The sequence below is a fragment of the Poecilia formosa genome, unplaced genomic scaffold (assembly GCF_000485575.1).
Source record: "Poecilia formosa unplaced genomic scaffold, Poecilia_formosa-5.1.2 Scaffold635, whole genome shotgun sequence".
NCBI lineage: Eukaryota > Metazoa > Chordata > Actinopteri > Cyprinodontiformes > Poeciliidae > Poecilia > Poecilia formosa.
This window is the reverse complement of record NW_006800574.1, coordinates 6,118-33,535: the sequence shown is the minus strand read 5'-3', so window position 1 is coordinate 33,535 and position 27,418 is coordinate 6,118. Positions and strand designations below refer to the sequence as shown.

Here is a 27,418-nt window from a genome sequence, read left to right as displayed (position 1 = left end):
CTTACACACGCAGTCCATGACAAGATTTGTATTTCATTAAAAGCAGACTTTAAAATCCGGACACCCGCGCCGCTCCGTTGTGCTCCAGCCCATTAATCCGGTCGACGCTGAAACAAACCTCCCAACAAGAAGCAGACACACACTTTAATTAAAACATAATTCTGCAATGACAGCATGCAAATCATTAAATTCAACCAGGCAACAGACAGAAAGAGGGTTTTTTCTTTTCCTTTTTTTTCTTTGCCAACAACTGTTCAAACTAAATCTAGAACTTAGAGGAGCCAACTTCAGATGCATTTGATAAAGTCCTAACTGAGAAATATTTACAGTATGAAAAATATACAAAATGGTGCTTCGACACAATGGAGTCAACCGAGTCGCTGTGAGGAAGTCAGTCGATGTCCTTTCCTACGGTTTAGCAGGCCGGTGCTAGCATCTCGTACGTGTCCACATCAAGGTTAGTTAAGTGCTGCCGAAAACGTTCCCTTATTCACTTGTGCCCTAGCTAATGTATACCCTGTATGGTTATCGATAACTGGCAACTACCGACAGGCGGCTTTCACGCTGACTCAGGATGGCTAATATGGAAGCTAACACAGATTTGGTCGTTCAACCTTCACTCGCACACGTCCGGGTGAGTCGTGCGATTTCATCCGTCGGGCGACGACCCCGACCGGCTTCGTGAGTCAGTTTCGTGAATATTCACAACGGCGATGCGTTCCAGTGGGTGCGCGCGTCGTTTTTTTTGGACTTTACGACAGTGAACGGGGGAGGGGGAGGTAAGAAAGCGTTTTAATCGAAGAGGGCTTTAAATGCAACAGCGTGGAGAGTGAGTCCATATTCACAAAGACGGCGAGGATATTCGTGTGCTTTATTCGCCATGAGGCCGTCGAGAACGATCTCGAGACTTTTCCCCGCCTTCGAATCAGAGACAACAAACACATCTACGTCACATATTGAAAAATAAAGTTGTTGATTTTTTTTTTTTGTCCTCAGTATGTTTAGGCAACGATGACGTTCATTCCAAGCGCCTCCTCGCTTTGATGTGCTTAATGAAGCAAAGATCTGCTGGTTCAACATCAAACTCCGGCTCCCAGAGAGCCTCAACGTTTTGTTGTTGTTGCTTTTGTTCGGTTTTTTTGTGTGTGTGTGTTTTTGTTTTCTTCTTTTAAACACCATGCAGAGTTTGACATCAGATGAAATCACAACTTCAAAATTAAAAAAAAATAAATAAATAAAAATCCCAACTGCTGTCAAGCTTATAATCCCTCTCGGTTATGGCAGGTTGATGCTCGGTGGTCCCTCTCCTCAGCATCTATCTGGTGCTTCTCGAGACCAGTTTGGGCTGGTCAGGTGAGGCAGGTGCGACATCTACAAGGCAGATACTCGGACAATGTTGCTCTGCGAGTACGTGGTGGTGGCGGTGGAGGCGTCGTCCGACGAGGTCGCCACCGGGGCGGACAGCCGGACCATGGACGGGGAGATGTAAGCCTCGTCGCACTTCAAGGGCACCGTCTCATCCAGCTTGGCGTTCAGGCTGGAGCGGCTGAGGAGGAAAATCGGCAAGAGTCAGTCGACCTTGAGAAGCATTTGTACACGCAGTCGACTTTTGTAGAATATTTTACAGCTGTGGGAGTCGGTCTCCACGTAGAACACAAAAAAGCTTTTGTGACGAAAAGTTCTAAGAAATGTGTTTTTTTTTTGTTTTTTTTGCTCAGAGAGCCCATAAAAAAATACAATACAATAAACAGTTTACTGGACTGCAGCTTTTATGACGCTTAAAGATTAGTACATGCATTTTACTCCAAAAAGTAAGCCGTCTCTATTTTATTTATGCTTTCATTTCAACGAGGTGGACTTTTCTTTCGATCTTTTAAAGTAGAACCTGATCAACATTTCTTCTGGCATTCTGGAGGTCTTTCAAAGTTTTTTTTTTTTTTTTTCCCCACACAGATTTTTTGTGCAGTCAGATGAATGGTATCGGTTTGCAAAAACCCAGAGCAACGCCTGAATGACGCGTCTTGCTTACTTTGATGATCTTCTGGATGGCAAAACTATGGGAGTCATCTTGATGGTGCTTAAGTCAGACCTTATTTTGGTCTATGAACATTTTTTTTCATACACTCTGCCTGTTAAACGGGAACAGATTGTTTCTCTGAGAAGCTGCAGACCATCAAGTGTCTCAAGATCCAATTTTGTGAACACTTTTTGTTATGTTTCAACTACAAACTTGCATTTTGTTTGATTTGATCAAATCGACCAACGCAAAGCTGTGTACAATTGCTTTTTAATTCGTTTTTGCTTACTTTGACTGGGCCATTCTAAGTATGCATTGATCTAAACCTCTGTATTGTGGCTGTGGCTGCATGTTTAGGGTTGTTGAACCCATTCTCCAATGTTTTGCAGGTTTTCTTTTCTTTTTTTTTTTTATTTAGCAAAAACAAAAGCCTCACATCATTTCGATGTCACCGCCTTGCAGCGCTGTGGTGAAGGTTTGTTCCAGCTGATGTGCAATATGAGTTTTCTGCTACACTTAGCATTTCGTATGGATGCCAAAAATGTTCCGTTTCGGCCGGGGAAACTCTGACCGCACTCGGCTGCACTTTATTTTTATTGAGGGGCTTCTTGGCAAAAAGAGCTCAGCGTTTACTTTCAGTGCAAAATAAAACCTGTTTAAGTCTGTGACTGTAACATTGCATCAATGGGGGAAAGACTTCCTTTCCAGAAAGGAACTTCCTTTCCAGACTTCCTTATTGTGTGTTATATGAACACACAACACAGGTTCCCATGCTGCAGTCTTTTGCTTTTCTTCTTCTCCCCTGTTCAGTCGATGTTTAGCGCATGCTGCGTGAACACCGCTGTCAAAAAGTGCAGCATATCAAAAGTCATCACAGAAAACTTCATTTTTAATTCATGCTCGGTTTGACTTTGACACCATCAACGGTTCTCAAACTGGGACAGGAAGATGTTTACCCCTGTGTTACATCATCTCTTTCAGCTCTGTAACGGTAACTGAAGGGATCAGTTGCTATAGTGTTTCTTAGTCTTTCATGACGGAGGATTTGGGCAGCTTAACCAAATAGGACACTTTTCATACGTTATGTTACTTTTTCCCCTTTTTTATTGTTCAAAACAAAAAGTCCAATTTGCAGCCGAATTCGTTTAAAGCGTTCCCTCGTACACGGCCACACTGTTACAACATGCGGTAGGGGGGACGAAGAGGATGACGTCGCTGAGCTGACGGCGCCACGTGTCGCTTCAGTTCCTGAAAAATGTGAAAACGTTTGTTAAACTTTCTCATTTTAGAATCTGAATTTCATCTCTCAGCCTTTAGATGTGTCAGACCAGGCAATGATTTCCACTACAAAACCACCGCCTGGGGGCCAGAAGGTTCTCACTATGCAGCACTATTTCTTGTGTGGAGGCTATCTAGGTTTCTTGGGTGATATTACGTGCTATACACTGCAACATCTTCAGTCAATCTCTCTATTTGTAGCAGGAAATGTTAATAGTGGTGTTTATTTAAATATTAATAGTGCCATTAATTTAAAAAAAAGCTGAGTTCTGTTACCTCATGTTTTTTTTATCTTCCAACCCCCAAAACAAACTTCAATGTGTTTTTATTAGGTTTTAATGCGACAAACAAACACAAAGACTTACATATTTGTGTGAAGTAGATATAAAAGGTATACGTGGTTTTCAAGGAACGAAAAATTGTAGTTTACCTTTCATTGGCATTCAGCTCCCCTCAGCCGCTACTCTGTAGAAGCACTTTTTGCTGCAATAGCCTTTGGGGATATGCCCTTCTAGCTTTGCACATGTAGAAATTTTATTTTTATTTTATTTTTTTTCCCTTCCAAACAAGCCCAAATTCAGTCAGATTGGAATTAGAAACGTATTTGAACACAAATCTCCGCTGGATTTAGCTCTGAACTATGTTTAGGCCATTCTAACGCGTGAATTGGTTGTGAGTTAAACCCCTGGTCTCTCAAACAGCTGGAGGCTCCCTTTGCAAACCTACAGACAATGCTGTGATCATTATTCAAAACCAGATTCTAAAAAAAAAAACAAAAAAACAATAATAATTTAAAATTATGGTTTAGACATTAACTGAATTAAATACTTACATTTTTGCTTTTTTGTTTCTCTTCTCCTTCCCTCCAACTTTCTACTTTGAAAAACACTGTTCTAATCTAGTCATTGCAGCTCTGGCTTCAAAGTATGTTCCTGTTGAAACAAAAGCAAGCCCACAGCATGATATTACCACCACCATGCTTTATAGTGGAAAAGATGTGTTTGGTGTTATCTGCAGTATTTGTCTTCACTTAAGGTAGCAGAGCACCTTCTTCCAAATGTTTGCAGTCTTCTCTAGTCGGCTTGAAGCAATCCTTTAATGAGATTTCTTTTAATGAGCTGCCAGGCCTCAAGGATACTTTCCGATTAACGCTCTCTTTGCCCAGCAAGGTGTCAGATCGAAATGATCTCTGCGAGTTGGTCAGAACTGATGTTATTTATTTTAAAGCCTGCACCTGCTTTAAACTCCTCCATAACTTTATTCCCACGTGCTGCGTTCGCTGCTTCTTCATGCAGTTTGTTTACCGATGTCCTCAGAGGACCATCTGAGCCTGTCACAGAACAGCTGCATTCATAATGAGATTAAATTACACACAGCTGGACTCCATTTACTAATTAGGCGACTTCTGAAGGTGGAGGGGTGCGGCGGATTTGCTGGAGGAGGATCACAGCAAACGGGCCGCACAAGAAATGCGCGGCACGCGTTTTGAAGTTTTAATTTGTCGAGAAGTGAAAAAAAATTACGTGCGTCCTCTTCCACCTCTTGTTCGTCTATCACATAAAGCTGGCTTGAAGGTGCAAAAATTGGAAAATGTTCAAGAGATGTGGATACTTATGCGGAACCGCTCGCTCTGTGCTGGAGACGTGTAATGATGACGAGGCAAAGCCTCACGTTCGGTTCCAAGCGACACGTTGGAGGTCATCGTTTCCTACCTGTTGGACACGGGCCGCTCTCTGATCTGGATGGTGCTGAGCTCCTGGTTGTTGGTGCTCGGCAGGCTGAAGCTGCTCTTCTTCCTGTGGCGCCGCGAGCAGCAGGAGCTGAGGCCGTGCGGAGACGAGGACAACGAGGAGGTGCGCGAGCCCGACTTGTTCACCACCGAGATCTCCATGCAGTTGGCCTGGAACGTCTGCTCGTCCACAAACTCGTGATTCTGGCCCAGGAGGAGGAAACGGGGGGTTAAAATTCGGCGTTAATGGGCTGCTTTTCGACATCAGTGTTTGCATGTGCTAAATAACGAGCAAAGATGCTTCCGAGAAAAAAACCCCCAACCCATTCCGATAGATGAGGGGAAAAATGAATTATCAGGGGAGTGGGACTATATTGGGCCAGATGTCCGTATTAAGTGCCATCTGTGTGAACACAACTGTTATCCCTGTGACAAATGAGCAGAACTTGAAGGTCAGTGTGGAGACGTGTTGCGGCTCCCGCCAGCAGGTGGCAGGGGGACACCGTGAAGGATCGGATGCTGTCCCCTGAATCACGCCTGCGCTCTCCTGCTTCTACTCATCTCTCCATTATCTATAATGCACGTCAAGAGGCCTAATGTAAACATTTGTGCAGCCATCTGAATGCTATATGTAACCTTTATGTGGCAGGAGAATCCCCCACTGAGTCACTGCTGCTTCTGCGTGTGTCTGCTGCAGCGGCTAATGAAAAAAAACAACAAAAAAACTAAAAAAAACAGTGCCACTGTATGTCACCAACGTTAAAGAGGCTCTTTCATCTCTAAATTATAGATAACATAAAACAAAGCAGGCTGCTTTTGTTTGGAGGAAAACAAGGTAACTGGCAGGCAGTCATGTTATCTTGAGCACGTTTCTAAAGAAAGAAAAAGCGACGACACGTTTCCCAATCCCATTTATGGCTATTTTTAACTGGCCCTGCATATAAAATAGATTCTACAGTACGAACATGGGCGGAAACGTCACTTTGTTTCTATTTTTATCTTCCTGTAACAGGTTGGCGCTACTGAAAACGCAGCCCAGACTGCAGGAGTGATACGGTTTTACATCAAAGTAAAACCGTTTCATCATCAACCAGAGTTTGATGAAAGGTTTTTTTTATTATTATTATTATTTTACAGATGGAAATGTGAGAAGTTTGTTACTCTAACAGGAAAATTGGAAGATGCAAAACTTATTGCTTTCCACTGGACACACGTTTTAAAGTTACTAATCTCTTTAGATATAATTTCAACATCAACATGGTATAGTCAGTTAAAGTAAATTTAATCAAGATAAAGTCTATCAAGCTTTTTGTGTTCACATGCCTCCGGTGATGTCACATAAAGCTCATGGCAACCGAGCAATGTTCTCGTCAGTACATCTGTTCCGTTTTTTCTTTTTCCCTTCAAAGATGTTATACTGCATTCTATCCGACTGTTTCCTGCAGATCTGCTACATCGTTGTGAAAATAATCGCCATGAAAAGACGTTTTATGCTAACGGCTAGCCCTCCTGTACAAGCTCACACTATCGCCGCCATTCCAGTTTATACCTCGGAGAGAGAAAGACTGAGCTAAAGTAAAATAAATTCAAGCTCATACTTATGACGGAAAACATCAAAGGAAAAATTATTCAGTAAAGAAAATCGATTTATGAAAGGTAAAATCCTCACCACCCCTTGAACAACCTGTTCCCTTCCTCGCCTGTGGAGGCGCTGCACCAAGAAACAACATGAAAACCTCTGAAGAAGACACTGAGCACAACTCTCCATGAAATGTGCACAAAAACGCAGCGGCGGCAGATTTTAGAGGTTGTAGGATTTGTTTTGTCTTTGGTAAAAGACTGCAAGCCATTTCTCATTTTTCTGATAGCGCTAGACTCGCACGTTTGTTTTGGTTGTATTTACCCAGAATGCTCTGCGCTGTAGTCAGATTCCTGCTTCTGGTCCACTTGCAACAATACATTCAAACCACATTACAGTTCACTGCAACCGAACCAAAACCTAGGTTTTTGGGTGGACCAAAGTTACATATTTTGGGTCCACATCATAGTTTGATTGCTCATTCACACCTCCACAAACGAACCGGACTTTCTAGACAAATGAACCACAGTCTGATTGAAGCAGACTAAACATGACTAGAAGATGTATGTTTTTTTATTTTACAAAATCCTGCTGCAGAAATCCAGTTTTAATTGTGCATTTACTTGTATTGCCAGTGAGCACTTGTTGTACATCCAAACAAAAACCCCTGGATAATATCTTTAACTAAGAAAACAATTCTTACCGTCGTCTTCTCCAAGCAGTGCAGCAAGTGATGATGTTGGCTCTCAAATGGAGGGCTGGCCGACTTTCCAACCAGGGCTTGTCCTGCTTCCTTAGAGGCCTTGGAAAACACAAAGTTAAAACAGACAAAGACAAGAAGAAGAAAAAGAAGCTGCAGTGTAGATGAGCAGACTCAGACTATAAAATGAACAACCAGTTGCAGTGATGCGGTGGGGGGGTGGGAAAAAAAAAAGGCAAAGCACTGAAGTTAAAATGCTGATCTGTAGCTTGGCAGCCAGTCTACTGCATTAGATGCATGGAAACTTGGGCTGACTGCAGAGATGCACGGAGAGATCGGCCGGTGACCGGAGTTGGGTGATTTTCAGACAGATTAACTCTTGACTGGTGTCCTGGCAGGCAGAAACTATTTTCTTAAAGACGACTGAATGGATCCAAACAAGAGTTGGACTTCAAAATGTGTGAATGTTTTTGCTTCAGTGTCATTTACAAATGTGACGTGCTCGTTTGGTGACGTCGATAGTCATCACCAATTAAAAGCACCAAGGTTTTAAAAGTTTACGTTTCAAAAACAGCAAAAGTCTTCTATGATACAATTTCTATGGTTAAAATAGTTTTTATTGAGATGCAACAAAACGATTAAATAGCAGCGGTGCCTCTACTCCACCACTGCCTGTGCACTGCCACTCAGCTAGCTGAAAGGCGACTAATCAAATTTTTCACACTTGCTGCTGCAAAAAATATTCACACTTCCAAGAAGTAAACGTAAGGAACAGCAGCGTTTAGCTTGACAGCAACAATAAAATAAGGTTTTTATTTTTCTGCTTCAACTTGGAATCATGTCATGTTTACTTTTGATATTCCATTCAAAGTCTATACAAGTCATCCATAGTCATGCTAACATAAGATGCTAACAGCAATTTATACAGTGTTAACCCTGGAAACATTTTGTCCACGACAGACACTGTGTGTTGTTGCCTCTGCTCATTGTGTAATTAGCTGGTGATTAGTGAGGCTGCGAAGGTTGAAAAAATATTTTTAAGGTTGTTATTTAAGGAATTAGGCTCAAAATAATTCACACCCCTGCTAGATGTCAGGTTAAAGTAATCTTCTAATTGTATTTTTATTTATTTACTAGTGTTTTGAAGTGGGTCAGGCAAATTCCCAACTTCAATCTGATAGAGAATTTATGAAGGGAATTAAAAATTAGAGTGACGGCATGGAGGCCTTCCAACCAGACTCATCACCACAGACAAATCGTTAAAATATCAACACAGCAATTAAGTTGACTTTTATTATTTATAACAAGAGTACAAGTATCTTTTGGCAAGACATTTTTAATAAAATATGAATAAAACAGATCATTTTTGTTTAGAAAGTTGATACAATTATTTTGTTTCGTTGCATTTTCAACGACATGAGATGGACGGATTCAAGTTGGCTGAATGAGATCATTTGAAAATTAAACTAATAGAATGCAGAGTCTGCTAAAGTTGGTGCCAACAATTCAAAGCATTACGAAACCTCCCCAAATTGACCAAAAAGCTCAGATCGTTGCATCTCTAGTTGAAGTGTAGGATTGTTTGTTTGTTTTTCGCACAAAACGGACGATGACAGTCGAATTCAAGCTAGGCTCATTTCAGAGCAACAGCAGTGGCGCACCTCGACACAGATCAAACACATTGTTCCAAACAAAGCACACATTTCAAACTAAAACTCCACCACACACTGATAAAAATAAAACAAAACACACACACACACACGTAGTTGATGAAGCTCTGCGCGGCTCTGAGATGGACGACATGTTGCATTAGTGTACGACCTGGATGCTCAAGAAATCACACACACACAGATCAAACAGAGTTTAGAGGAGATGCAGGCTGAGCACACAGCTTCCACGGCCCGACGCGCTCTCCGACAAGGCCCCACTTTTATTTTGGGTTCCCTCCTTCCCCTCCAAACCCTGTTGGACAAACATGCAGAGCTTGATTATGAGTCAGTGCGACTGTAATGGCTGCGTTCCACCGGAAGGAAAGAGTCCCCCCCCATTCAAACCCTCTTGCTGTATGGGACAGAGAGATAGCGTTCATGTCAATGCTGCAGCCGAAAGGTTTGATGCAAGAGAGAGGACGATCACACTGAAGCACTGGAATGACATCGGCCCCTATGTCACTGCATGAGAAGCCCCGCCCCGCCCTCCCAAACCTCCACGTTGTGTGTGTGTGTGTGTGTTTGGTGGCATGCCCCTCCCGCCCTGGCCCAACCCAAAGTCCCTCCTCGAGCAAAAAGCGGCATGCAAGCGTCAGTGAGGACCCCGGTCGGTCAGCCCCCATGCTGCTGCTGCTTGGCACCGTTACCTCCTCCAGCGCGTCGATCAGGAGCCCGTTTTGTTTGTAGCGCATATAGGCGTTAGTGCCCCGAATCTTGGCAGCACGGATTCTAGCGAGGCGAGTTTTCTGTTTGAACAAACAGAACCTCTGTTTTAGCCCCTGACGGTCTGTCTGTCTGTCACACTAATTGGGTCTGTCTCTGCCTGACAGCAACAGAACTGGGCAGGGAGAAGTTCTGCTTAAATCTGCAATTAGGAAAAACTCTGCCTTGGCAAACACTTTAAGTGGGGGGAGAAAAAAAAATAAAATAAAAGAATAATATATATATTTTTTTAAAATAAAAAGCTGCTGACATGATAATCTGTAGATATATGCTTTGTTTAGGCTTCGTCATTCCCTTCTGTTATTTCTGACTCCCACTGAAATACACTCAAGCAAGTTGAGGCCGTCCCGATGCGAACATCCACACAAGCACAATAAAAGATTAATATTCTGGAAGATAGTGTTTGCCCTGTCATTCTGTTACAGGCGGATAAGACAGCGACAGAGGAAAAAATGGCAGAGAGAAGCAAAACAAACACTATAAAAAGAAGGGAAGAGGAAGGAGAGGGGTTGGGGGCCTGGGGGTGGGTCAGTACCCTCTGGGCTCGTCGTTTCTCCGCCCGCTGGCTTTGGTGGTAAATACGGCTGAAGTTTGACACTATCACAGGGACGGGCAGGGCGATGACCAGCACCCCACTCAGAGAGCATATGGACCCAAACACCTTCCCCACAATCGTCTTTGGCACCATGTCACCGTACCTGAAAGACAGGAAAAAAACACACATCACTGTAAACAGACACACAGGAGAGAGACTATGTAACTATATTATTAGATTATCTAACTAAACCTAGCAAAAGTACTCCTGCCTTATGATATTTTTAAAACACAGCTGCTTAACAAACATAACATTTCAATGCGTTTTATATGATGAACCAGCACAAAGTAGTGAATAACTGAAGAGGGGGGATAAAGGAGGCATCAATTCAATGTTTTTATGGGTTTTTTTTAACAAATCAAACACGTGGATCACTTTTGTTTGATGAATACTAACACCTCATCGAACCGCCTTTCGTTGCAGATTAGAGCAGCAAGTCTTTCGGGGGGCATGTCTCTTCTAGCTTTACACATCTACGCTGACATTTTACCCGGCAAATCGCTGGTCAGACTGGAAGGAGGTCATCTGTGCATGTTGACACTGGTGACCTCAACGTCGGTGTCATTTACATTTTCGTCTTTACGCGAATGTTCGATTTGATTTAGATCTAAGTTTTGACTGGGCCGTTACAACACATTAATCCAACATTCAATTAGAAAAGGCGTTCAGACGATGCCTTTTCGTCAGATTGAAAGTACCTTTTGAAAATAACCTCTAAACCAGTGTGCAGCATACTTTTTATGCTTCTCATTTCCGTTTTTAAAAAGAGCCTTTTTATTGTAATATTCTAATTTTAAATGCCATGTTTTTATTGCCTGTAAGTGGGAAATCATCATAATTAACAGAAATAAAGGCTTTTAAACATTCATCTGTGTCTAATGAATCTCTGAACTGTGTTTCACTTATTAATAAAAGTTCCTGAAGTAAATGGAATGTTAAGACACATTTTAATTATTGAATGGTTCTGTATGCCTTGATTTTAACTAGGTTTGTCCAAAGTGCAACCATTTGTTGCCCTTTGCATAATTTAGTGCGACACCCCTAACCACAATTCAAGAATGGCACAAACGTAGCCTGGCTGCACAGACAAACTTATTCTGTTTGTTTGGACAAGGTTTTTTTTTTTTTTTAAGAGTGCACATATCTCGTTCTTGTTGCTGAGAAATAAAAATACATATTTTTAGACAAAAAAAAAAGGAAAAAATAGGAAAGCAACACAAAACATGTAGGAAAATGTATGCCTGTCTTATTAATGTAAAAACATAATGTTACAATGTCTATAATGTTCAAAAGCTATTAGCTCGATAAAAATATGACGTGTAGTTTATTGCTCAGGAGCTAAAAAAAACAACAATTGTATGTTCAACTTTCTCACCACTGATTTCCTTTGGTAGTGTCAGAGTAATGGGGGATGAACACAAATGCAGGCCAATTTGGATTTTTATTTGCAAATGACTTTGGAAACCATGCATGATTTCACACCTTGTCCGGTTTAAATCACAATAGAAAAAAAATACTACAGAGTTTGTGGATGTCACCTCAAAACATGTAAAATTTGGGGTTCGGAACACTTTTGTCAGGTACTGTAGCTGCTGTGTGTTTTTCATGTTATTTTAGGAGTCCTGAAATAGTTACACTGACCTTGGATTATTTCACAACTTCAAATAAGAAGTCACACATCAGAAGCGGGCGAGGAATAAATAGGACTTCTCTGAAGACTACTTGTCTTGGCCTACTTTTCTTTCTGTGCCACCCTCCTTTAAAAACCCTTTTTTCATATACAATTACACACCTGCTGGCAGCGGCTAATGCCTTCACGTCGTGACCAAATGCGCTACACATCCTCCGTGACCTCCGTTAGCCAAACAGCTTGTGAAAGATACGGGGAGCGGTTTCACATCGAGCGCGAGCGAAGAGGGGAGGGGCGGTGGGCTGAAACCTGGGGAGTTTTGTTTGAGACCGTGCTACTGTGGAGCTTTGTTCTGTATTGTCATATTAAGACAGGTTGTGAAGGATGAAACGCAGATATGGAGTGAAATCAAGTGTAGGAAAAAAAGAAAAAGAGAACATCAGAAGCTTTTGTACATTTTCAGTAACCTTCATCGGATTGTGTTTCGTAGCACAAACGGGCTTTCTGTGATGAGAACAATTTAAGCATAATACCAAATTTGTGTTGCTGTGCTATTAGAAAATCAGATGTGATTGTGCTGAACATAAAACTCTAGTTTAATCAGAAATTTCTTTTTTTTTCCTGCATACCTTGGTTCAATCTCATCTTTTTCCCCATTTACAGACTTTTAACGTTTTTGATTTATTGTCACTCATACATAAATGTTTCTAATCAAAGGGAAAATGGTTTTCCAAACCAAGCTGACCCTATGTGAGAGAGTTGTCCACCTAAAACTAATAACTGGCTGTGCAACTCATGGCAGTAACAACCGCCATCAAGCATTTGTAGTAAAAAGGCAATATGCCTTTACAGCTCTGTGGAGAAATGTTGGTCCACTCTTGCTTTCAGAATTGCTTTGTTTGAGCCACATGGAGGGTTTTTGAGCATGAACGATCTGTTTATGGTTATGGTTACGTCACTGGATTGGAGTCCAGGACTGTGACTTGGCCACTCCAAAACCTTCATTGAGTTTGTTCTGGGGAGTGGCGGGGTCCTTTAGTCGCTCAGTCATGTCTGCTTCGGGTTAATGTTCTGTTCTATAAGCCTAATGTCACAAACCAATGACGGGACTTTATCCTGAAGCAGCAAAGCACCTCCTGACCATCAAACACCCATTCCCATATTTACTACTAAAAAGTCGGTTGTTTTTCACCAGATATAAAAAGAAGCACAACTTTATGTCCCACTTTTGTCTCGTTAGTCCACCAGATTATCTCCTGAAAGTCTTGAGAATCATCAGGATGTCTCATGGGAAACATGAGGTCTCTTTGGTCAGCAGTGTTTCTACCTTCAGAACGCTCATTGTTATATTTCCTATTGAACACCAACTTTAACTGAGACAAGTGAGGACTGCAGGGCTACAAACGTTGTTCTGGGTTCTTCTGTGACTCTTGGATGATGGACTTTTGGAGTACTTTCAGAGGTCAGCTTTAGGACTCTGATAAAACAAATTCTACTGCTTTTTACAAAAATAAGTAATAGTTTTAAATCCAACCTAAAAAGAAAATATCACCTAATTACCCCTATTTCTGAATAAACATGTATACAACCTGTATCAAATGATGTGTTTGTGTGTTTACCAAAAATAGGGTGAAATTTCAAGCGTTGGCACAGAGGACAGAAAAACTTTTCCGTAAATTTCTCTAGTTTGACCACTTGACGAGTGATTGCTGCCGCACTCAAAGCAAAACAAATGGAAGACATTAAATATGACATCACACTGGTTTTTGAAACAGGTAAATACTTCTGCGGGTGAAAGCACTTTACACAACTTCACACTCTTCCTCCATCACAAAACAAATTGCTGACACTTCTAACTCTGACATTCCACCTGAATTCAGACAAAATGAAGGGCCAAGAGGATACTTGGAACCCAGAAAAAGGTGTAGGCGTGACGAGAAGAAATAGGATTCAGCCCTCGAGTGACAAGTGCAACCGGGAATAAAAGAAAAACATTTATCTGTAAAGGGAAGAACGTGTTCTCACCACATTGGCTGACGTAGTTATTTGAAGAAAATGAGCAAATCAGACTGAAACCAAGAAATCCTTTGCAGAAAGCATTCGGACGTGTGTTGCTTCTTTTACCAGCGGCCCTCTGTTGACGTGGTAGGCCACAGGCAACGCCGAGATTCACATCCAGTGCACATGAATGATTCAGGGAGTGTATGTTTTCCTTGTTTCCGAAGCCTTCCTCCAGACAACCAGCAGTTTGTGGGATTGCAGGTGGGTGAGATGAATGATCTGGACCCTAATGCGCAAATGACCTGAGAAGACCATTACCTCCAGTGAGGAAGATAAATGCAGGTAGGAAGGGACATCAGCACTGCTCAGCGTCTGTGACAGCGCCGCGTCTCTCAACTGAGGCGGCGTAATGTGAATGTATCGCTACACGGGAGGTTGACTATTTCATAAATGAAGTTGTCTAATGCCCACAGCCGTCTGCCTGAGTCATTAGGCTTTTGGGTTTCCATCACGTTGGACCCGGCGGCCTGGACTTCGACAAAAAAAAAAAAAAAGATGTAAAAGTGGACATTTTAATATCACGCTCCATGAGGTTTCGTGTACAACGGTTTGCTTTCAGGTCGACCAATCTCACACAGATGTCATTAGTTTTACAGATCATTACAAGTCAAATAATTTTCTTATGCAGTCACAGACGAGACCTGACAGCTGGTGTCAAATTAGCCGATTCTGGATGTTGTGTTTATATTTAGCTTTCTGTTACTCAAAAACGCTAACTGGTGGCTGGGATTGGCCAGTATCAAAGCTGCCCAAGCTTTTAACCCTTCGCAAGCTGGGCTCCTTAGAGCCAAGACTAAAAAATGATAGCAACTGTTTCTAATCAATTTTGATTTTCTGTGCCGTCCTCAAGAGTCGCCAGAAATCTTAAACTGTTTCCATTCAGCACATGTAGCATGGTAGAGTGATAGTAGGTGCATAAAAATACCTGTACTGAGTAGAAACCAGTAAACTGTAAAACTTTGAAAGGGTTTCAACTCCAGGGAAATCAAAGCAAAACAGAAATCAAACACGTACAGCAGTGTATTAAAAATGCACTTTGAATGGGAGTAATTCTGAAGTAATACTAAAGGGACACTCATTTCTCCAGCTAGTTTAAAAGGAACATGAAAGAGAGGTGAGAAAAAAAAATACTTGGAAAAAAATAAAATAAAATTCACCCCAAACATATAAAGCCTGGCCAAACGTTAAGCCATATCAAAAGATAGGGGGGGAGGTGGCGGGTTAAAAAGTAACACTATGAAAATCATTAAAAATACCCATCATACCGTCATTAAGGTTTGGTGTTCTTTCAAAAAAGATGAAACATGAAGTTTTGCTATCAGTGACGTTTTCTCCAAAGCTGCATCCTGGTTTTGACGTCACATTTCGTCTTTCTTAGAAAAACACAAAAAAACAAAAGTTGGCTGTTGGGAAAGTCACAGTATGCAAGATCCCTTAACTGTTATTACAGGACATACTGTCGGCATGCAAGACGTTAAAGAGCCATTTCTGTTTAACAGCTGACTGTAACCAGTCAGGAGCAGATAGCCCAACTATTTAACCAGGAATTACCAGCTGACACTCTCCAGGTAACAGTTAATATTCTGCAACAAGCATGTTAAAAAAAAACAAAAAAAAAACTGAGTGGGGTAAGATATTCTCGTCTGAAAGAGACTTATTGGGGAATTATTGTCATGGATATAGAGTATTGGTCTCTGGTTGACTGTCGAACTCATTTCATACTGCATGCAGTTTTTGTCATCTGTTTGTGAGGATATTTTTGTGTTGCTGCACCCAACGATTCTCGGTCTTTTTCCTTGGGACACATTATCCTGCATGTTTTAAATGAATAACAAAACGAACAGGTGGTTAACAGGTTTCTGCTGTATTCAGCTACATGCCGAGTGGAAATATGATCATTTCAATTACGTGGGAACAGAGACGCATCAAAAACAGGTAGGTCAGTCTTCAGGCAGGTTTCTATTTAATAGATTTCTGGATCATAAATGTAAGGTTGTAATGATTCCTGGGTATGACTTGAGAAATCAGACTCAGTTTTCCAAGGACAGGGCTAAATTAGTTTGCGTTCCCCCGCCCCCAGAAAAATCATAATTTAGGAACTGAATGCCATGTTTGCTGGTCATAAATTTTTGTTTTCAATTTTTTTTAGGCAACATAACGGTAATGTTGAACTTTTATTGAAGGCTGTCACACAGCTGTCATACTGCTGGCCATGCTAACCGCTTGTAGATGTTTCACTTCATTAAGTGGACAGGGAAGAAGAGACTGCATCGAGTGTGGAATGCAATGTTTTCCTGCATCAACCTGTGATGACCAGGCATGGCGGTAAGCGGGGGAGACACAGGGAAGCAGGGAGGGGGGCAAGCGCCCTTGCGAGAGAGGCACTAACAGTGATGGATTGTTCACAAGAGGGAGGCTGAGACACACCAAGCTGCTCCTCCTGCGTGAAGGCAGAGGCAGGAATTAACGGCGGCGACAGATTAAAGTAATGTTCCTGCTTTGTTCTTGTTTTCTCTGACTGCCAGGTATCCACGTTCACCACCGCCAGCTGACACGACTGAGACGCAAAGATGGATGGCCGGGTTTTTATCCTCACTGCAGCGGAGGAAGAGGAACGTCTGAATGACTGAGTATCAATTCCCCATTTCCACCCACCTGAAACGGTGTTGTGCTCATGCCATTGTGTGTGTGTGTGTGTGTGTGTGGGGGGGAACCCAAAACACAACGTTTTCTCTAACAATTGTCCTGCAGCGAGACGACAGCACTGCGGATGGAGGTCGGGCGCCGTGCAAACGGGTGGAAACTGTGGGTCTTTGAGGGAGAAATGTCAGACCAAAGGGAAGATTTGAAGTCTGAAAGCGAACAGATGAATGTACCCCCGCCTAGGCGGTATAATAGACCAATCAAACATTCATGAGTCCCCTGTATCAACCTGGGTGGCAGCGTTTGTGCGGCTGACCTCCATCAGAGAGGCCTCGAGACAGATTTCTGCGCATGACCTCATCACCTCACAGCGAGCGCCGCCGACACCTAAAAAACATGGACACGCCCAGGAACACACTCAGGCAGTCACGAGAACATGCACCTGTTTCTCTCCCTGTGTGCGTGTGTGTGTGTGATTTGACATCTAGTTAAACCAATCCCCCTTCCTAAAAAGCAATCTTGTTCCTTGATTGTCTTCCAGAACCCTGTGTCTGAAATCTGACTGCCATCTGGTTTGTGGGAAGTGCAAAAAAAAATAAAAATCTGGATGGTTTTACACTCGTGTTATTTGTTTATTCATTTTCTTCAAGGCGCTGTAGGTGCCCTCCGTCTAAAATGAAACTAAGCAAAAAATGGGGTAATTTTAACTTCTGTCCTTCTCTATTATTTGGTGCTGATGGCTGAGTTTGCTGCACACAATCCGATGGTGATTGCAAAGAAAACAGTAAGTCCTGCCGACTCCTGGTTCCCATTAAAGCAGTGAGGGTTAAAGTAAGTCCTGCCATCCCACCAACTCACATTCCAGTTGTTATCATTGCAGCAGCTTAGCAATGCTGACAAAAGGATTGTGGCTGATCTTTCAGCTGAGAGGGTTTTGTCAGGAGCATTAAAATCCAATCATCCTCTGGCACCTCTGTCATACTTCCAGCTTCCACCTCCTGGATTTTCCTGTGTAACCCACTCACCTTCAGCAGAGGAGACTGCAAAGTGCATTAGTGCAGAGAGAAGGAAACGGCTCACATTCACAAGTGCAGAAGGGAAAATGAAAAACATTTCGAGCAACATAACCATAAAACTGTAAACGCGACAAGATCAAAAGGCCTGAAGGAAAATTTCACGTTGTAATTGGACGGGAAGATCACTCTCCGGAAGGAAATCTATTTCAGCTGCAGTTCATGAAATGGGAGGCAAAACGGTGAAGTTTAGATGTCTGTGCAATACGGCTGTAACTTTACATGTATTACAACTAAAAATGCTCGGCACGAATGCGTTGTTGTTTTATACCTGTATACATGCAGTGACATTTACGCTCGAAAGCATACACAGCCCTGTGAAAAGAATATGATAAATTATTTTCTGATTGTGCCGTATATCCTGTTCAATTCGAAGAAAAAACAAACAAATCTGTTAGGGGGGAAAAGTTTTTAAAATAAAGAAGCAAGAACAACCCAATTGGATAAGTGTGGACGCCCTAATCAAAACGTTTCTTGGAGAAACGTTTTGATTTGATTTCAACATTTATTTTTATGGGTTCACGGTTGAAATACATTAAAGAGAAGCAAACTAACCGGAAATAAACTATATGTGGTAAAGTAGAGTTTTTCTGACACTTTCTCAATTTCATCCTTTAGCTAAAGTCAAAGTTTACAGAGAAGGATCGATGTTAAGAACAGGAGAACTTTCTCTTTCCTTGTTTTTTTACTTGTGACTTATTTACTTTATATATATATATATATATGCTTGAATGTGTGTGTGTGTGTGTGTGTGTCAGAGTAAAGACAGTCGTCAGTCGTCACTGAAAGAAATGGGACCACTGAGACGTTAACAAAAATTGGAGGTTTCTCCAAAATGGCTGCTTGGCAACACTGCCAAGCTCACAGAAGCACCGAAGAGCCTGCGGAAATTTATGCGCGCACAACCAGATAGTGTTGCAGGCATGTCACAACAATTTACCGTACTCTCTGTATGTCTGTAGTGAATAGAGGAAGAATAAAACAAAAACCTTTTTTCTTACCCCCTCAAGAAAACATTTGAACCAAGCAAAAATCTTCTAAGCCCCTTGTCTTGGCGGATGTGGACAAATAGTGCAATTCTTGTAGATCAATGTCTTAAGAGTACCAAGTATGCAATTTGTCTTTTACAACATGATTCTATGAAGTGAGCAGAGCACCATTATATGATTGCTGTAAAAGTGTCCACCTCTTCCAGTCACACAGTGTTTTGTTTGTTTGTTTTCTTGTTGAAAATATCTGATTTCTATAATAGAGGCGATTGCCGGCAATTAACTCTTACAGATCACATAAGTGACAAACACATTCAGATGTTTAGCCATTCAAGGTGCATGAGTGGTTTTTGGTCAGCTTTATATTACAACATTATTACCTCAACACCAAATCATAACAAAAATTGTCCCTTGGAATGAAAGTTTCAATAAATTATGGTACATCTGATGATAAATTAGACCCGAGATCTTCGAACCTGCCCGGTGACGGACTGGCGACCTGTCGCCCAATGACTTCAGAACACGAGCACCATCGTAACCCTGCGGGTTTTGGAGGGTTTAGTCACTGGACAGATGATGAATAGATAGATTTTCTTGTCTCCTACATTTTAAGTCATATTCCACAAGGCAGCTCTATAGCACCTCGGGCCAGCTGTAGAAAAGTCTTCATCACATTTTGCTGCCAAGTGAAGAAGGTCAAAGACTTCAAAAGAAAAAAAAAAAAGCATATGAATCTATAAAATGCTGCGATGAAGACACTGGAGCTGCTGGACTGTTTTATGAAATCTCTTGCGTTAAAGATATTGAATCTCTCCTTCATCAACCCACATTTTGATCTACACCACTTTGATATTTTAATGAGAAGCAATGGGATGAAACTAGTTTAATTATTACGTGAACTGTATCGATTAATCAGCCGATTAGAGTGAAGATGAATGAAGCCCATCGTCGTTTCCAGTGCACCGTCTACGCATGTTGTTTGATGACAGGAATTATGAAGGGGACTGCAATCATCTGAATAATCAGAATCTCACTCACGCTGATTTACCAGCTGTTCCAGTTCATTGGAAGTAGATGGAGGTATTTGGATTGGACATGTGGAGCTTGGTGTATTGTTTCATAATCTAAACCTGCTTTAAACTTCTCCACAGCTTTATCCCTGGCTTGTTTTCTATGTTTCCTGGTCTTCGTTATGCTAGTTGGTCATTAACGTTGGTGGACTCTCTTTGCTGATTAGTTCAACTCTAAAGGCAATTGGAAGATTTGATTTAGGAGAATCGGAGTAAAAAGGGGTTTGACGACAGATGAATGACACACTTTTCATTCATCTGATAAACACACAGCATATTCCTTCCAGATTGTCGGCTATATACATAAAATCCACAAAAATACATTGAGGTCTCTAGTTGTCACGAAATCTAGAAATAAAAATCACAGGGTATGAATACTTTTGCAAGGCACTGTTCTCAACCCGTTTCCTTAGAGCAAAGTCGCTAGCAAAGGCTGCTTTTTCTTCCTCCGATTTCTGTGTCTTCAGGGTTATTTTCTGAGAAAGTGGTTTATGTTGTACTGGTTAAGTCAAAGAGATATTTTAGTATTAAAAACCAAAAAATGTCACGAATGTCTAGGGCAACTACTTTCACACTCAGGATGCCTTTTTCATTTCCGAAAGTTGAGAGCTTTAAATTTCTCTCTGTATCAAGTGTCCTCAGTCTGTCATTGATATTTCTATGAATGCATAATTTTTTGTCTGACCTTCAGCAGCCATCTGATTGCACACGCCTCCCTATCGTGCTTCCTGAGGTAATTCTCTAGCCCAGTTTCACAGCTCAGTGGCTTCAGCACTACAGACGAGCTCTCCAAACCTGCGAGACCAAAACCTGTCAATTATTTGGACACCCTGATACTGTCACTGGCCGTTCCCAAAGTTGATAATGGCAGAGACGGGCATTAAAAAGTGTGCGCGGATAACAAGATAGCAAAGAGGTCGGGAAGTATTACATACCGTAGCCCCACGGTGACGCCATGTCGAGCTACTGCAGAAGATCAAAAGGTGCCAGAGAGGACATGCTCCCAACATTTTTTATTTTTTGCTACAGACTCCCATAGACATTAACCTGACCGTACAGGAAAGGCTCCATGTGTCATGTCAAAGAGCAAATGGTGCATTGCTGCGCAACAGTCCCATTCTCGGTACCTTCTCGACAAAGCTGAAAGAGCACAATATTCATCCTCGCTGACAGTTAAATAATAGATGTAGAAAAAAATGTAATTTTCCCTTTGAACTCTATCGTGCCATGAAGTATGAATTTAGAGTTTGAGGGAAATAGATTATACTGGCGGCGTGCCACGGAGGCATACAAACATGAGTGACAAGATGATATAAATTTTTTCTTCGGTTGTATTTGTGAGGACTGCAAGATTTATGGAGTGCTACTGGAGAGGTTGTGACGGTGGTTTTGTCATATTAAGAGCACTCATAAAATATTTACTTTGAGAAAAACACCCCCCACGCCCCAAGAAAAACGCTCTATGCCAGGAGGCGGTGAATCTGACCGTTGACTAAGAAAAGACAAATGTGCAGAGGCCTGGAAAAGTATTTCTCAAATTTTGTCATGTTACAAGCATAAGCGCCACTGTATTTCATTGGGATAGTGTGCGACAAACCATGTTTGCGGACAAAAAGGTTTTTAAAATCTTTCACAAGAAGTTTGTCATGTATTGTTGTTCAATCGCGTTGATCTGACTCCCTCCAAATAAAATGGTATCTATCTTGTAGGCCTGTCACAATCGCAAATTTTGCTGGACGATTAATTGTTCCAGAAGTTACAGCGATAAACGATAATACTGATGTTTTGAGACTATTTTAAGTAATAGGATGGTAATGGCAAAATACTAATGCAAGAGCACATTCTAATAGATCAGAAAACTTTAAATCTAATGAACATTTGACACTGGAGCTGGAAGACATTTTAAATATTCAAAATTAATAAAACCACAAATAAAATGAATTTTGAAGTCTTTGTAAATAAAACTGTCCTTCTAAATAAGAGCTAGTTGAGGCCAAAGTGCCAAACTGAAGACTTTTATCATCCAGTTTTTGGTAGAAAGAGAGAGAGAAAAGAGAAATGATAAATCATACCAATGGAAATTATTGAGTTTGTTTTAATTTATCATGCAATTGATTTATTGATTATTGTGACAGACCTGCCCGAGTATAATTTAATCTTAATGTAAAAACAACATTATTGAACAAACGGCATCATGAGGACCAAGGACCAAACCAGACAGGGCAGGGGGTAAAGTTGTAGGGATGCTAACAGCAGCACTAGGTTATAAAACAATATCCTATGTTTTGACTACTCAACACATTACTCCACACCCTAAATACGGTGGTGGCAGAATCATGCTGATGGAGTTTTTAGGGAAGTTGGTTTAAGCTGATCAAAAGATCGATGGAACGAAATTCAAGGCAATACTAGAAGAAAGGTTGCATCTTCCACCCCTTTTTTATAATACTTTAACCCCTCATCTGTCGTGACAACACGTGTTATCATGATTAAGATCAGAGAATGTGTTAGAATGGTCCAGTCAAAGTTCAGACATGATGCTATTGAGAATTGTTAACAAGATCTATTTTGCAAACAAGAGAGACTTGAAACTGTAACTGCTGGAAGAGTTACAGTTTCTCTTTCAGCAACTTTTCAGTGTGCCACACTTTTCAGATTTCCCCACTGTAAAACAAAACAAAAATGCATAATTTATTTCCACTTCATTACCATTTATTACCCTTTTTTTAATCTTTTGCATATCAACACAAAATGATGTGGAAAAACTTTCGACAGATATGAATACTTTTGCAAAGCACTTTGCACAAATTGACTATTATTGCAGAAAACAACATAGACAAAATAGCTTGTTGAATAAATTATCTGCACCGTATCTATTCTTTTGAATGAATGCGCTAAATCGATATTGTAACATCAGCAGCATGTTAAAATATTTAATAGATTCTGTGTTTACCATCTCCGCTGTGAGCTGACTGTCAAAGAGTGCAGTTGAATAAAAGTAATGATGAACAGACTGGCAGCATCACTGGGAGAAAACAGCCTGCAAGAATTTGTCAGTGCAGAGCGGCAACGCTACAGCGTGTTGCACTGCGGTGCTGCGAGATACACCACAAGGTTTCCAGAATCTGAAACACAATAAACGATCATGATCTCCAGCGTCATCCCCGAAACACAATGCATCATCCCCGTTGCTCTGTGCTGCATCTCTGGCTGTAGGCCGGGTGCACAACATCCGAAACGCCAGGTTCTCCTGGGTTTGGACACCAAAGACTGATGGGATTAGGAGTGTGTGGGCTGATAGGATGCTGCTCTGATGCTATCCTTCAGATATACATCATTATAGAGAGGGGAATCCCACAGGCACTGGGATTAGCCCGCTAGATTTTCACTGCAGGTGATAAGCGGGAGGAGGAGAGGCAGGGAGAGCAACACATCATAATGGGGAGATGGGAGACAAAAGATAGAGAGGGGAGCCAGAGGGCCATACTGCGTGCCGTACGGCATGCAGGAGGGAAAAACAGATTGCTCAAGTGTTACGAACTGTGAACAATAGCTGCAGAGATAGACAAACCTGAGACAGATAAGTGTCAGTGTTATTCTGACTGGATTTTGAACTGCGGTAAAATGAAGTGCGCAGCAGATATGAGAGATACAGCTAGGCAAATAACAAAAAAAAATAAAAATAAGTGCTGAACACGTTTTTCCTCAGTAGAAATATACTTCTCCTGAAACAATGCAAAGGAAATCAGGAATAGTCCCTGTAATCCATATATACACAAAGAAATCCAACAAATAAGTCCATAAATTAGGTCATGTGTAATAAAATAGAGTTAATAAAGTTGAACACATGATGAAACTAAACTAAAAAAAACCAAGAGCATTGAAATCTGCAAGCATTTGGAAAGCAATTTTGCTTTGTATTGGTGTTAATCAATATTTAATGGTTTGTCTATTTCTAATTGATGGCCTGTAAAAAGGTTAGAGGATCAATGTGTTGCACAAGAAATGCCATAATGAGTAACAGCAACTCGCACAAGACCCTCCGCAGCAAAATCCTAAAAATATCAGAAAACATTATATCCTCACAAACTCATGATGATCAGGTATTCTTCACAAAAGTCAGAAGAATAATCAAAAGAGTCGTCCTCTTGCTGTTTGACCTGAAATTAGTAGGTACTTTGTTTTTCCTGTGAAAACAAAGTGATTTTAACTTCCAGGGCTACACAGATGTTCACAGCATCGTTGAAGAAAAAGCATTTTGTCCAAAAATTTCCTGCAGAGCATTTGGTCAAACCAATGAAATACTGGAAGGATGGAGCGACTGGTCAGTTGAGACTAAAGTTCAACTCAGTCGATGTCGGCGAATACACAATGTTTGAAAAAGGGGGAACAGTACGGAAGTGGGAACTTGATGGCACTGTGCCGTTTTTCAGCACGTGCTGATGGCAAACGTCGTATAAAGTAAGGATGAGTGAAGGAATTAAGTCGGGCATTCTTGGCGAGAACTTGAAAAGGCAACAAGAATAGATTTCTCAATGACACAAGGATCCCAAATACACAGCCAAGGAAGCTTTCACTCAGGGAAACTTCCTTGGTTTTCACAAAGCAAAACCCTCTAGAACGTCTCAATCAATCACCAGACTTGAATTTAACTAAGGAATCAATGGAAATAATTAGACATCAGAGTGCATAAAAGAGGCCCTAAAAACCCTCAGGATTTGAAGGCAGTTCGTTTTGAAGAATGGAGTTTAAATCATAACGGAGCAACACATGTAAATGAGTTTTTCCTTTTAAGGGAAGGTCGTCGCCATTACTAAAAGACTTTTCAGGAACATAAATTAGTAAGCATGTTTGGTATCGATTTCCTGTGTAATCCCACATAAATTAGTTTAATGAATACACTACACTGTTTAAGATATGTTCACTACTTATGAAGCCCACTGAATTTTCTTTTCTTTTCTTTGGATGCATCTTCAGCAATCCAGTCAGTGCTTAGGGCTGCAGGTTAGCCTGCAAGAGCTTTAAAGACAGAGACACGAAGCACGCACCTTGCAATGGTAGTGCATTATAAATGAAAAGTAAATGACGACTTTATGGCGCAGTGCTGCCAATGAGGCTTTGATCTTCTAGCTTAACGTTCACTGCAGAGTCTTATGAGCCACACAGACTCAATAAAGACCAGCAAAATGACTCTCCTTTAGCCACGCAGACGCAGATAAACCCCGTAGAGTAATCCTCCACGTATAGTTTCTGCAAAGGCACCTCAGCTCTCGCTTACATATCAAACATGTATTCCCTCAACCCTTCCAAATCCCAGCTTAACCCTAACCATAAAAAAAAAAAAAAAAAAATCTAGGCGGCTAGTTATCAACACGGCTTTGACATTAGCATGCGCACCCTCCCTCATTTGGGAGATCTTCTTAAGAGTCAGGAATGATAAAAAGCCTTTCCTCTCCGGCGTTCTTCCGATCCTGACTTTGACTCACCCTTCGTCTGCCCGGACCTGCCTGCCTCCCAACTATGAGCTGGAGATGAAACACTTCATTCTCTTTTCCCCCTCCTTTTCTTCCCAATGTCTCTTTTTCTATTATCATGCAGCGCTAGCACAGCCCTGCTTTGACATTTTTCTTCTCTTCTTCTGCTCTCCGGTCTCTCAGGCTACACCCGCTGACTCTTGGGAAACAACTGCTGTCCTATACAAAAATAATAATAACCCCCCGCCCCCGAAAAAGCCTATTACCTTACTATTATATGCCAAGTCACCTTTACTTCAGCTCCTTGTCGTCATAATTGCAAGCAATTCCTTGTGGCGCTTTATTTTAATTACAGGAAGAATTGCTGCTCTGTGTTGTTACAAGTGCCTGCATGTTTCCATTAAAGTACATGTTACCTTGAGAACGTGCTAATGTGAGAGTAATTAGTTTGAAACGGAAAGTCAAAAGGAAAATGCTAAAAGAAACCAGGAAGTTGGCCCGTCTTTCTCACGTTGCGCCAGGGTCTGAAAATACGTTCCTACAACACAATCATAGAGCTCCGATAATAAAATCGCTCTGGTTTGTGGCTGAATAGATTGAGAAAAGACACATTCAAGAGTGGCTGGAGGCACGGCGAGGTGCCAAAGCTTTGGATTAAGAAAATAAAGTGAGAATAAATTAAAATCGTCGGAACGTTCAAGCGATTATGCTAATGAGCTCATTATGTATTCACCGTAGGTTAATCGGCATGCAGACGATGAGCGAACGGTGGCATTTAGTTGAACACAGAAAACTTTGATTTTGCCGTAACTTGCATTACGTTTAATGCCTTAAAGCCTGCAGCGAGGTTAAAGGGGAAGGCTTTAATTCACAGAATTGATTAATTACAAGAAAATGTGTGATAACCTTTGCAGAGAAAGTAACCGCAGCATTACATGTAGAATTGTAATTTCTACCACAGTTAATGAGACAGAGGTGGTGAGAGCAAAGGAGTCCCACATGGCGCTGTACTCTCACCATTGTTTTTCCACTCTGTACACTTTCAGCACGAGTCAGAGTCATGACATCTGCAGAAATACTCAGATGACTGCAGTTATCAGGACAAGACGCCGGCAAACCATTTCAGATCATAGTTTGGAACGATAATCTCAACTTTAGTGTGAACATAAAGAAGATTCTTCATTGACTTATGTTCTAGCCATTCCAGAACCATCTTTGCATGGTGGCAGGGAGAACGATCCTGCTGAAAGAGGCAACAGTCTTCAGGGTTCAATGGTTCTACAAGTAGTCAGCAACAATGATTATGTTATCAACCACAAGAGTTAACATCGTACACATCAATGATATGGTTTAATGGTCCTTTTAACTTGACGTCAGCCAAGTTAAAAAGAAGTAATAGAAAATGCAAAAAAAAAAAAAAAAAAAAAGCAGAGCTTATGCTTAGCTATTCTTGAGCAGATGGGTATTCAAGGTCAGACCTGCGACTGCTGTTGTCTGGAAAAAGAGGGAAAAAAAAGAAGCAGGAGAGGTCTTTGGGATTAGTGGCTCTGTGCTGGAAAGGGGAACTGGTCCAGGAGCCTCATCACACTGACAGCAGATTAGTGCTCTGCAGCGCCAGAGCAGACGGTGCAAGATTAACTTTGATGTGCGATTCCACACGGAGCAGCCGCTGGATATCAGCTTCCTCAACCAAATGGCCCCTTAACTCAGAGTTTGCAGTGTGTGCATTCGCGATTTGAAGTATCTGGAAATCAGCCTTTTTTTGCAGCAGCAGCAGCAGCAGCAGGTTACAACCTGACCAGATTTAAAGCACACAGTTTGTGTAATATTTCACCTACCATAAAAACAAATTTACAAGGTTTTAAAACATGCCGTGGGCGTTGGTCATTTAGGCCTGGGTTTAATCATTGCTCTGACTCTACTGGCTTTATGGACAAGGTGAATTTTGCTCATGAAGCGAAGCACTTCCTTAAAGTAACCCGTAAAGACAGTTTCACAATGTCTCCAGTGGATCTTGAGGAGCTTTTATGAAGTACAGCTCCAGATTATGTCACCGTGTTGTCATCCGGGTTATCTACGCTTAGGCTCGGAGACGTTAAACTTTTCAGATAAAGCCTGGGAAAAAAAGTTTTAAAGCAGCGGGAATTT

At 41.4% G+C, this 27,418-nt stretch overlaps 1 protein-coding gene across 1 annotated transcript; it reads right to left on the bottom strand.

The window, feature by feature from the left end:
- Positions 1-239: 239 nt before the first annotated feature.
- On the bottom strand, positions 240-27,335 carry LOC103130430 (potassium voltage-gated channel subfamily D member 2-like). Its single transcript, XM_007541820.2, has 7 exons — positions 27,325-27,335; positions 18,739-18,741; positions 10,271-10,433; positions 9,660-9,758; positions 7,307-7,405; positions 5,008-5,228; positions 240-1,546 (listed from the first exon to the last, which is right to left on the bottom strand). The coding sequence occupies exons 1-7, from the start codon at positions 27,333-27,335 to the stop codon at positions 1,372-1,374; spliced, it is 771 nt and encodes a 256-aa protein (XP_007541882.2). The 3' UTR covers positions 240-1,371.
- Between the last annotated feature and the right edge of the window lie 83 nt (positions 27,336-27,418).

Coding starts and splice junctions, on each gene's coding strand:
- LOC103130430 (XM_007541820.2), bottom strand. Junction 7,406..9,659: donor TGATCGACGCGCTGGAGGAG/GTAACGGTGCCA, acceptor GTGTTTTCCAAG/GCCTCTAAGGAAGCAGGACA. Junction 1,547..5,007: donor GAGCGGCCCGTGTCCAACAG/GTAGGAAACGAT, acceptor TTTCCTCCTCAG/CCGCTCCAGCCTGAACGCCA.